This window comes from Podarcis liolepis (assembly GCF_965112155.1).
Source record: "Podarcis liolepis genome assembly, chromosome: 5".
NCBI lineage: Eukaryota > Metazoa > Chordata > Lepidosauria > Squamata > Lacertidae > Podarcis > Podarcis liolepis.
The window spans coordinates 92471522-92484163 of record NC_139556.1 but is presented as its reverse complement, the minus strand read 5'-3'; the positions used below and the strand labels follow the sequence as shown (position 1 = coordinate 92484163).

Sequence of the window (12642 nt, the reverse complement as noted above, 5' to 3'; positions counted from 1 at the left end):
CGCTTCCTGGTTTGAACACGTGCGGGCGTTCTCTTCCGCACACAGTGTGCGCGATGGCGGCGGCGTCTTTTGTGGAGGCGACGAAACCAACGGCCACCCTGGCGGCTCCCCCTCTCCTTTCCCTGGACCCGGAGAGGCAGAAGGAGTTCCAGGCCAAAGTGCACCGCGTACGCAAGGCGGCTGCCCAGGTGAGAGCGAAAAGAGGAGAATAATAATAATAATAATAATAATAATAATAATTTTTTGTTTATACTCCGCCCTCCCCAGCCAAGACCGGGCTCAGAAGAAGGGATTTGGTGTCCAGGTGCATCAGTTTTGGGCTACAACGACTTCCATCTGCCCCAGCCTGTGGCCCCCTTGTGGCCATGCTGAGACCCTAGATTTCTCCACTTCCAGTGGCGTAGCGTGGGTTGTCAGCACCCGGGGCAAGGCAAGTAATTTGCGCCCCCTAACCCGTGGATTTGCGCCCCCTAACCCTAACCCCCAGATGTTGCGCCCGGCCCCCCCCTGCACCCCCCACGCTACGCCACTGTCCACTTCTTTCCTAGGAGTAGCTGTCAAACGTGCGTGTGGTAGAAACTCCATGGAGTTGGACAGAAGCTAGGGCTGATGGGAGTTGTAGTTCAACAACATCTGGGGACCCACAGGTTGAGAAAGGCTGAGCTAGAGTTTCGCTGCTCAAAAGGTGGAGCTTCCTGTTGCTTTTGACGCGACTCTTTTATTTTTCTCCTCTGGAGCATTAGGCATCATGTTACCCATTTGAAAAAGTGTGGGGAGGCCACTTTTTAATCATAACTGTTTCCGTGGTGATGGAAGCCTCTTTCATATGTTGCTTCGGTACCACAGAAATAATTTACAACACTCCTATTATTTTTATTATTCGTTAAGTTTCTATATCGCCCTTCATCTGAGGTATACAGGGAGGTTTACAATATAAAAACACAAAAATGCATGCTGTAGTAATGGGCAAAAACAATAACATAACTGAGTGGTGCTTGGACAAAAATAAACGATCCTACTTGTCCCCCATACATAAGTACATAAACCACATGTCAGCACTCATACATAAGTATATAAACCATATGTCCAAAATAGTACAGGAGAACAATCCTGAAGCCATTTTGACTGTCCCTGGCAAGCCAGTTCCTACACCATTGCAATACCATATGGTAAAAATTAAGAATTTGTGGAGTAGCAGCTAAGTTTGCGTCATGCTATTTTATGTATTATCTGAGTGTGAACTCCTAATGGTTGTGTGTGCTTCCTTGAGAGCAGGCAATAGAAACTGATGTTGAAAGGCTTTTGAAAAATATTGATGCTTAACAGTGCCAATCTTCAGGATGCTGTGAGGAGGCAGCAGCATTTACCAACCCAGCGCATTTAAGATTACAGTGGTGCCTCGCAAGACGAAAAGAATCCGTTCCGCGAGTCTCTTCGTCTTGTGGTTTTTTCGTCTTGCGAAGCAAGCCCCTTAGCGAATTAGCGCTATTAGCGGCTTAGCGGATCAGCTGAATAGCGGCTTAGCGGATCAGCTGTTAAGCGGCTTGGGAAAAAGGGGGGGAGGGGAAAAAACCCCACAGGAACTCGCAAGACATTTTCGTCTTGCGAAGCAAGCCCATAGGAAATTCGTTTTGCGAAGCACCTCCAAAACGGAAAACTCTTTCGTCTAGCAGGTTTTCCGTCTTGCGAGGCATTCGTCTTGCGAGGCACCACTGTATATATACACACACTGTGCATCTGCAACTGTCATCATGCAGATTTGATGTTTTATTCATTTATTACTTATATATCATGTTTTTCTAGCATTGTGGAGTTCAAAGCAGCCGGCTCACATGGTCTCCTATTTGGGCACTGCTCCCACCTGCTTAACTTTAGCAAGGCTGCTGCATTTTGTAGTTTCAGGCTGTGCCCCGGGGAATGTTTTTGTCTCCCCACCACCATGTCTCTGCAACTGCTCTGCACAGGGAGATCACCAGAGATAAAGAGCCAATGCGCACGTGGGTGTATTTTGAAATCTTATTTAATTCCTTCATATATATTACAGAATCAGAAGCTGACACCTGGTGTCATTTACTTGGGTCATATCCCAAAGGGTCTTTCTGAACCACAACTTAAAGAATACTTCGATCAGTTTGGGACAGTTACAAGACTTCGACTTTCAAGGAGTAAAAAGGTAACATTGGGAGGGGAATTATATCTTGTTCTTCTTTCTCCTTAATAAGGTAGAACACTATAAGCACCACAAAACATCAACATCCAGCTCACAGCACCCTGAAGAGCTAGGAGGGCACAAAAACTTAAATAGAAAAGTTTGAACTACCCTCCATGCAGTGAAGGATTTCTGATGGGAGGGCTGCCACAGAAAAGATCCTCTGGTGTGTTGTTACTTTTCCATATATTCTTAGGGGTAACACTTCTTAAAAGGCTTCAATTAAATTCTTCCCCCTTCAACCAGGCCCTATCACTCCTTACAGCGGGCAGTTGTAGTTTCTGGAGTCATTTATGTTGGCCATCAGAACAATATCAATGTATATTTATTTATTGAATTTATATACCACCCTATACCCGGAGGTCTCAGGGCGGTTCACAGAGTATATAATTTAACATGTAGGCTCTCTGTGGTCATTAAATTAAACCAATAGGTGTGTCTGTATATTTTTCTTACTTTAAGAAATATGTTTACAGTAAAAGTAGTTCATTGGGCTCAGAAATCCTTTTCCTCTAAGATCCTTCAACCAAGAAAAAATAGTGTACAGCACAGATACATTTTAACATGTAGATGTATTTCAAGGTTTATCTCCTTATCTTTAACAGACTGGGGGCAGCAAAGGTTATGCGTTTGTGGAATTTGAATATGATGAAGTTGCTAAGATCGTTGCAGATACCATGAACAACTACCTTTTCGGTGAACGACTTTTGAAATGTGAGTATGAATGAGTTTCTTGCCCAAAAGGAAAATTGAATGTGGCCGTTCTGAAGCAGTAACATCAGTTTCCAAACCTTGCCACAGTAGTCTGGTTTACAGAATATCATTTCTCTGAAAACTGTCCTCAAACCTGCCTGTTACTTTGTCTTTTCTCCCAAATTCCTTGTATCTCTTCAACCACCTCTTCCCACCCCCTTCTGTACCCCCTTGGTACTTGCAGATACCCTTTCTCCCAAAGAGAACAATTGACACACAAGGCCCTGTGACCTCCTGGAATACCGTCTATTAAGATAAGGTGCAAGCTGCAGTCACCTTTCTCAGGAAACTGCCAGTTAAACCACATTTGCAATGGCATTAAAAAGGCATTGTGTACTGCTTAGTAGGAATTCCCTCCCTTCCCAGCGCTTGCCACAGTTGTGTGGTGTGTTTTTGAAGTGGCGCCCAACTGCATAGCTCTCTGTAGTACATTGGAATTGCTATTGTTCATGGTGACTCTTGGCTTGAAAACAGAAAAGGATTAGTGAGTCCTGTTCTCTCAAGCAAGTTTAACTGAGCTGGACCGATGGGAGAGTTGAACACCAGAAAACCTTGTTCATAATTCTCTTATTAAAGATTCAGACATAGCTTCAGGGTGAATTTATGTGAGGCAGCCTTCCCAGTACTATTAATGAAGCAGCCAAACAATGCTTTCCACTTAATTATAATTCAATTCCAGCAGAAGATAGAATTGTTCTGAGAGCTAGGTGACAGTCTTTGAAGAAGCCAGCCCAAGTGCATACATAAGGGAAGGTGGAAAGCTATTGGGTATCGGCCAGATGTTGACAACTCTGTGCCAGAAATAGAGGTCAAGGCAGGTGGATGAACATGACTAGGTGCTTCTCCTTGTGTACTGAGAATCCTAAAACACAGCAATATTTTATTCCTGCCCGGTGTAAAGGACGGTTTAGATATGGGAGTTAAGAGTAGTGCTTTTGTAGTGATCCAGAGCATATACTTGGGGAACATGCAACTTAACATGAAGATTTCCATGCTTTGGTAAATACTGCTCCATTTTTCAAGGCTTCCATATTGATTTTTGGTGTGACGTGTTTGTGATGCAGGCCAGTTTATGCCTCCTGAAAGGGTGCGTGAAAACCTGTTCAAAGGTAGTGAGAAAATATTCAGCAAGCCGTCCTATCCAGCAGTGAAACGCTACAACCGGAGGCGAACAACCCAAGAGAAAGCAAAGATGGTGCAGCGGTTGCTGAAGAAGGAACGGCAGTTGCGGAAAAGGCTGGCTAAGAAGGGAATCGATTATGATTTTCCTGGCTTTGTAAGTGAATGCCCTGCCCGCTCCCCCAAAGGTTGACATACAAACGTGTTAAGTCAAGTGCTAATTGCAAAGTATGTGCCTTAAACAGGGATTGTGAATGGTAATATTGTCATTGAGCAAGCAAAGATCTGTGAATATTTTACTCAGTAAAAGAATGGAGTCTCTGGGCCTTTTCACAAAGGACACAGAGGCAAACCCTGGCTTGTCGCCCAGTGTGCATCCAGCACAGATCTACAGCTTCCTGAAAGATGGTCACCTACCTATGTGATACATGTGTCTGCAAACATATTTCTAGCCTTCACTCTTAACACATTTTGGTCTACCAGTAAAAGAACTAAGGTCAGACTTGTAAACAGCCACTTATCTAGTCTCTGATGGTGAGTAACCATTACTTCCAGGTGAGCAGATAGGAAAGCTTTTGTAGAATAGATGAGTTTTTCCTATCAGGTTTCTGATGTGTCACAAGTAACTACGATTGGTATGTATTTTGTTAAGCCCACAAGGTACTAGTCTGCCTGTTAAAAACACCTGAAAATAAGCAATGTGTGAAGTGGCCCTAAGCTATCATAACAGATCCCAACTGAGCTGGAGTGAAATTGGGTTTTGTAGCCCTTTATTGCTTATTAAGAAAAAGGCACAATTCTAGGACAGTATTTTAATCTTGTTTTGATGGCAGGATAGCATTTTGCGTGTTTGTGTGTGTTGTATAAATGGATGGTATTTTAATCATACTAAATGCAGTGGTGTCCACAAAGGACATTTTGGCTGTAAATGCAGGTTGCACAGGGATCATGTTGATGCTGAGCCTCTTTTCCATAGGCCGCTGAAATGCCTCTGATTAAGAAAAAGAAAAGGAAGCTTTCAAAACCAGACTTGAGCATGAATGTGTCTGTGAGCAGTGAGGTAAGTTTAAAGTGTTGATCTTCCCAAAGAATACTAGTAAGAAAGGGTTTGGGTTTTTTAGTCAATTGAATTCCTGTCATGGTCCTATCTCTGGGAGATATTTTGAGGTGTGTGGGTGGCCAAATAGGAACAAAATTATTGGACCTCTGCAGAGTGGAAGTTTGGCCTTCATACAACCCCTCTAGAGAGTCTGACACCTTTGTGTTCATTTTGTGCATTCCCATTGCGTCCTCAAGTCAGTTTTTACATAAATGTGACAAACCTGCAGGCCTCAATTTTGTCTCATTGCATCCCATCACCGGCCCTTTCCCCGTATGCAATCTCCTGGTAGGATGGGACCCTGGGGAGCAAATTGGTAGCCGCGAGGAGAGGGAAGCTAAGTTCTGTTTCATGAGCAGAGGTCTGCTCATGCAGTGCTGAGATAATGCCCTTCACCTTTAGCATCGTGATGGTCCAACAGAATTTAGCAACATCCTTCTCTCTCATATCCAGGATCCTACCCCCGTGTGTACCCCATCATTTCTTGAACGGCGAAAATCTGAGCCAGAAGATAGCGATGACAAAGAAGTAACTTTCAAACTACCACCTGCAAGTATAAAGACTGCTGCACAAAAAGCCAAAACAGCAAAGCTGCAAAGAAAAACAGCTGGCACGAAAAGGAAATGCAAAACTTAAAATATTTCTTCAGCCAAAGGACACATTCATTTCACAAGGAGTTTCCAAGCAGTCCTGATTTTAGAGAGTCTTGCCTAGTTACAATAGTTGATCCTCACATCAATCTCCAATCAAAACTATATTTCCTAAGTATAACAAGCCAGTGTTCCAGTACCACAAGGAGAAATAGTTTTAGATTCTGCCGACTTGGACCTATTTCTGACCTACTGGGTGGGAAGGAGAGCTGAAATGTACTGTCTTAAGCATTTTAACTAAAGTGTGTGGCTGGTATAAAAAATGTCACAGATGACCGGAGAGTAAACATGTATAAATTGTCAGCAGAAACAGGATATTGAGGAATTGTTTTTTCCAGCTAGGACTCATTTGAAATTAAGTTCAAATAAAAAAATGTTGAAATTCACTGGAGTAGTGTGTTAAATTATTGAAAACAGTGGTTATCAGCCATGTAAATGGTTTCCAGTACAGTGGTACCTTCGTTCTCGAATGGCATAGTTGCCTAACAAATCGGCTCCCGAATGCCGCAAACCCAGAAGTAAGTGTTCCGGTTTGCAAACATTTTTCAGAAGCCAAACATCCGGCGTGGCTTCCGCTTGAGTGCAGGAAGCTCCTACAGCCATTTGGAAGCCGCACCTTGGTTTTCGAATGGTTTCGGGGACTCCTGGAACGGATTAAGTTCAAGAACCAAGGTACCACTGTATACAGATTTGGAGAAAGGTAGTGGCTCAGTGAGGGACGCGGGTGGCGCTGTGGGTTAAACCACAGAGCCTAGGGCTTGCTGATCAGAAGGTCGGCGGTTTGAATCCCCGCAATGGGGTGAGCTCCTGTTGCTTGGTCCCTGTTCCTGCCCACCTAGCAGTTTGAAAGCACGTCAAAGTGCAAGTAGATAAATAGGTACCACTCTGGCAGGAAGGTAAACGGTGTTTCTGTGTGCTGCTTTGGTTCGCCAGAAGTGGCTTAGTCATGCTGGCCACATCACCCGGAAGCTGTATGCTGGCTCCCTCAGCCAATAAAGCGAGATGAGCGCCGCAACCCCAGAGTCGGCCACAACTGGACCTAATGGTCAGGGTCCCTTTACCTTTAGTGGCTCAGTGACAGGGCGCATGCTTCAGATGCATAAAGTCCCAAGCTCAATCCTTGTCCTCTCCAGGTAAAGCTGGGAATGGCCCCTGCCTGCAACCCCTGGAGACCTGCTTCCAGTCCGTGTAGACTAGGTGTGGGCCCTCCAGAACTTGCTGCAGTCTACAACTCCAGTCAGGCCCAGCAAGCATGGCCAGCGGCCAGGAATGATGGGAAATGCGGTTCATCAACATCTGGAGAGACTAATTCCCCACACCTGGCACAGACAACATTGAGCTAAATAAGTCAATGGGTCTGACTCTGTTTAAGGCAGCTTCCTTTGTTGTTTGTCTGCTGGATTAGTGCCACTGCAACATGTATTGTGGCATGTCAGTACCACTATTCTGCCTGGCACCATTACTGCCATTTGTCTGGTAAGTTGTGGAGCAGACAGCAAAGTGGCGTCTCTTACACCTGTCCCAGTGTCCCAAAGGTGTACTGTCTACTACTTAGAGCACCTCGCGCCACTGCTTAGTTACATATAGCTTGGCAATTGGGACAGTTTTGATGTTCATTATTCATCAAGGTGGGCAAGATGGTATGGGTGGTGGTTAGGGCGTTGGACGAGGACCTGGGAGATCAGGGTTCAAATCACAACTGTTGCAAAGCTCATTGAGAGACCTTGGGCCAGTCACTGCCTCTCAGCCTAACCCACCTGGGGAATTAAAGGAGGAGGAGGAGAACCACATCTGTCACCTTGAGCTCCTCGGAGAGAGAAAGTTGGGATACAAATGCAATAAATTCTGTAATTCTAAAGGAACATGCATTTGTTGTTACCGGTACTTGCCTGCTGCCAAGCAGCTGTTGATAATTGTTGCATTCTGCTATAATGCTGCTTTTTATTCCATCACCGTGGGAATACCCTTCCTGGTAATATATTGGGATGGTAAATATATATATTTTTCGCTCTATAAGACGCACCAGATCACAAGACGCACCTAGTTTTTGGAGGAGGAAAACAAGAAAAAAAAATATTCTGAATCTCAGAAGCCAGAACAAGAGGGATTGCTGCACAGTGAAAGCAGCAATCCCTGTTGCTGTTCTGGCTTCTGGGATAGCTGCGCAGCCTGCATTCCCTCCATAAGACGCACACACATCTCCCCTTACTTTTCAGGAGGGAAAAAGTGAGTCTTATAGAGCAAAAAAATACGGTAATTGCTGTGCCTTGATGTGCAAGAAAGTTATCTAAGATATTTATTGTATCTGTTGCCTTCCAGGCAGCTGTTGTTTATACACAGGCTGAGGTTGCAAGGAACTAGCACCCAACATTGTGAAAAGGTGTTTGTGGGTGTACTTAATGCATAAATGTGCCATGCCTTGAAAGTTTTTACTCGAGGATTCAGCCTTCTGTCACCGTCCCTACTCCAGTTATGTGCTGAATTGGTAAAAAAATGAAGTATTCCCCCCTTTTTTCAAACACATTGCATTTAATCACGATATGATAGCATTTTGAAAGGAAGAGGCCACAAAATACGCACATTTCCACAACGAAGTGAGGGTGTGAATAAGATTTACGGGTGGCGCTGTGGGTTAAACCACTGAGCCTAGGGCTTGCTGATCAGAAGGTCGGCAGTTCGAATCCCCGCGATGGGGTGAGCTCCCATTGCTCGGTCCCTGCTCCTGCCAACCTAGCAGTTTGAAAGCACGTCAAAGTGCAAGTAGATAAATAGGTACCACTCCGGCGGGAAGGTAAACGGCTTTCCGTGCACTGCTCTAGTTCGCCAGAAGCGACTTAATCATGCTGGCCACATGACCTGGAAGCTGTACGCCGGCTCCCTTGGCCAATAAAGCGACCCCCAGAGTCAGCCACGACTGGACTTAATGATCAGGGGTCCCTTTACCTTTACTTTAGTTGAAGCTAACAAAACTGCCTTTAGTTTTCCTTCTGCAAAAAAAGAAAAATAATTGCTCATCACAAGGGGGCAGGATTTCTTGCGAGCTTAGAAAGCCAGGTTTCCCTCCTGCATTCATGAATGGTGCTTCTGGTCTTTGAGCTCAGGGAGGTTTAAGCAATTACTTATTCAAGAGCAGAAACTGGAAAAGGGGAATTTGCGTTCTGGGTGAGAGAGAGAGAAAGAGAAAATGAAAGCCCTTTCTGAAAGCAGAAGATGATTGTTTCAGTAGCAGGCAAAGCATAAAATCAACGTGACCTACCTGAGAAAACAAAGGTTGGTCGTTTTATGCCTTGACCTACAAAGGTTCTTACATCTGTTATCTTCAACTTGTCTTACTACATAATGTTATTAGGCAAGACATTCTAAAGCAAAGTTTCTGCCATGCGGAAAGATCAACCGCTAACAAATGCAAACATTTCTAGAACACTATTTAGAAATGCAGCTTGCACAGATCAAAGCAGTCGAATAGGCATTGCATAGGAGCAACTCAAGCTGTGTCCGTTATTGTATATATGATGCAGAGAAAAGATCAAATTTATAGAATTTATCACTAATTTGATTAAAAGGACTGTGGCCACATTGCTACAGGTGGTACCTGCTCAAGTCTGCATAGTACTTAATGTAAGTCATACTAATTAAACCAGTCTTGTGTATACTTGAGCACGTTCCACGTGGATTGGATATTAGGATCCATCTCTTGAGTAAATAAGTAGTGGCATATGTGTCACTGCAATAATCCAGTTTGCAGGATCAGGCTATCACTGTGGCTCTGTCAGAAAATCTGTCCCACAGAAAAATTGCATCCCCCAGCCCCTGTATTTTACAGTAAGCCCGCAACTTATACACATTTAAACTTGTGCACATTCAGATTTATGTGCTTGGCACACACACAAAATAATAATAACAAAAGTGGTGGACATCCAGGAAAAACGACTTTGGCAATTCCACCTGCCATTGCATCCAGTGTCTTTTGCCTATCTGCGATTTTGGCTTTAGGCGTGATGCCAGGAACTCCTGAGTGCTTGCTGTACTTAAATGTTACCTCTAGGATTAAGGCTACCATAACTTTAATTGAAGAGAATTTTAGGAGGTGACTTTGGCAGCTTAAGTAGCTCGTGGGTTTGGGGGTTGCACGGGAATTATTATTGAACGCTGATGTCCACGGCTAACTTAAGGCACTTCATTTCTCAGTAAAGATTTAGTAGCAGAGGAAGTGATGTCACGAGACCTCGTTTCATGAAACTCAATTTATGTCTGAAAAATAGACTACTGGGCATCACTTAGCGCAATGTGGTTATCAATAATTAAAACAGGACATCCCTTCCTAAGTAGCACAGTTGGCCCACGTACAACTCAATGGCACATTTCCTCGCAGCAGCTTCCTTTCATGCATTTGTTGCTTTGCCAAAGCCAATAAAGTGCAATTCACAATAGGTTCCCACCCTCCACTGCCCATTTGAACTTAGAGACACATTATCATCATCATTTTTAATTTGTATACTGCCTTTCTATCTTACAATACTCAAGGCAGTTTACAAGCTGAAGAAACAAAAAATGCACATCTTATAACAATCTAATGCAATACAAAAATGTGATAAAACATAACTTTAAAATAGGCAACCTTCATCAAAAAAGTAACATTCAACAATCAATTAGAATAGTATAAAATAATAATATCAACATATAAAAGTTAAACAGAAATCCACTCAACAGTTACAATAATATCTAAACTATAATCAATAAAACAACGACAAGCCACAGTACATAAAACAATACAATACACATTGAGAAGCGGAGGGTAGAGCAAGGCAGGTGGAAGGTGGCCTTGCCTGATGGAGTCTCTCCCCTCACACTTCTTCCTCCAGGAACAGCTCCCTTATGAGAGGCCTTTGGCCACCTCATGAGAAGAGAAGACTCCCTGGAAAAGACCCTGATGTTGGGAAAGATGGAGGGCACAAGGAAAAGGGGACGACAGAGGACGAGGTGGTTGGACAGTGTTCTCGAAGCTACCAGCATGAGTTTGACCAAACTGCGGGAGGCAGTGGAAGACAGGAGTGCCTGGCGTGCTCTGGTCCAGGGGGTCACGGAGAGTCGGACATGACTAAACGACTAAACAACAACAAGGGCCGGAGGGTGGGGCAAGGCAGGTGGAAGGAGGCCTAGCCTGATGGAGTCTCTCCCCTCACAGTCATTATTCTAGTCACCAACTGCAAGTTGAGACTGTGTAAAGGTGGGAATCCCACTGCCCACGATTAAAGAATGCTTCCTTCCATGTGTCTGAAAAGTAGAGATGTGGACATTTTATTTTAAAAGTCGTGGAAGTGACTGTCCACATGCAACTATGCTTTAAAGTAACCTCTCCCAACTTGGTGCCCTCTAGAAGGACAGTTGAACTATAGTTCCCGTCAGCAGCAGACAGTATAGCCCAACTGGGATGGAAAGTCTGATACTATCTGGCAATCACCAGACTGGGGAAGACTGCTTTAAAGTCAGCATTAAGGATAAATTCATTCTCATGCTATATTTATTTTGGTGTACCGTATGGCTATTATTGGGACACGGGTGGCGCTGTGGGTTAAACTACAGAGCCTAGGACTTGCCGATCAGAAGGTCGGCAGTTCGAATCCCCGCGACGGGGTGAGCTGCCGTTGCTCAGTCCCTGCTCCTGCCAACCTAGCAGTTCGAAAGCACGTAAAAGTGAAAGTAGATAAATAGGTACTGCTCTGGTGGGAAGGTAAACGGCATTTCCATGCGCTGCTCTGGTTCGCCAGAATGACCAGGAAGCCACATGACCCAGAAGCTAGACGCCAGCTCCCTCGGCCAATAAAGCGAGATGAGCGCTGCAACCCCAGAGTCGGCCACAACAGGACCTAATGGTCAGGGGTCCCTTTACCTTTACCTATGGCTATTATAGGTAACATGAAGAGAAGCCTTCTAAGAGCTGTAGATAGCAACTATGGCTTGTATGTGAGCCACATTCATTGGACCCCTTGGAATAGGCTATTGTAACTTGCCCATTAGTTTTAACAAGTCTACTCTGAGTATGCCTTGGTTGGGTACAACTGTAGGTTGTATCCATGGACTTCCACTTGCACAATGTCACTTCCCTCTCTGCCTCCCATGCACCCCTCTTTTCTGGGGGGTTCTCCCAACCCTGTGAAGCAGATTCAGGGGGAGGGGGCGCAGGTATAGATAGGAAGGGGAGGAGAAATTATGTTGTGTAAGTAGAATTCCTTGCATTAATGGAATGGCTTTGTCTGATACAACCCCCTGTGTTTAAATATAATAATTCATGAACCCGTTGTCCCTGATTAATCACTAAATATTCTTTAGGTAGCCAAGAGGTCAATTGTCCATTCCAAGGGTGGACGTGCACATCTGAGAGAAGCAAGTGAATAAATATCTCAACTTTATGTCCTCCTTTATGCCAGTTTGTGCTTGTTGTACCCTTGCCTTGGGCTTGTGTAACTTACAATCCACCAAACCAAGCACCGTCCACTAACCCCATACTGTGGTTGGTTGGACAGGTATCTATACAGGTGCCTTGTTTCAATTTATTTTCCTCCCTACTTGCCCAGGTAGATTAGCACTGCTGTAAAGTGTGCATGCGCTTTATGGATAATATCCATAGCATAATAAAAAGGTTTAAAAGGGACAGAGGGAATGAACAAACAAACAAAAAAGCCAGATCTCTCTCACACACACCTGAACAGGACTAAGCTACAGTAACAGTTTTACAGGAAGAGTTAAGCGTTAAAAGATGGTGCCCGTGCTAATAACTGAAATCAGGAGCGTCCATTCTGCTGCAATTAAAC

The 12642-nt window shown here is 44.3% G+C and overlaps 1 protein-coding gene across 1 annotated transcript; it reads left to right on the top strand.

Annotated features, from left to right (window-relative positions):
- NIFK (nucleolar protein interacting with the FHA domain of MKI67) lies at positions 1 to 6216 on the top strand. The gene is made up of 6 exons (XM_083504707.1): positions 1 to 188; positions 2045 to 2173; positions 2815 to 2923; positions 4027 to 4238; positions 5058 to 5141; positions 5634 to 6216. The coding sequence occupies exons 1-6, from the start codon at positions 54 to 56 to the stop codon at positions 5814 to 5816; spliced, it is 852 nt and encodes a 283-aa protein (XP_083360833.1). The 5' UTR covers positions 1 to 53; the 3' UTR covers positions 5817 to 6216.
- Positions 6217 to 12642: the final 6426 nt, after the last annotated feature.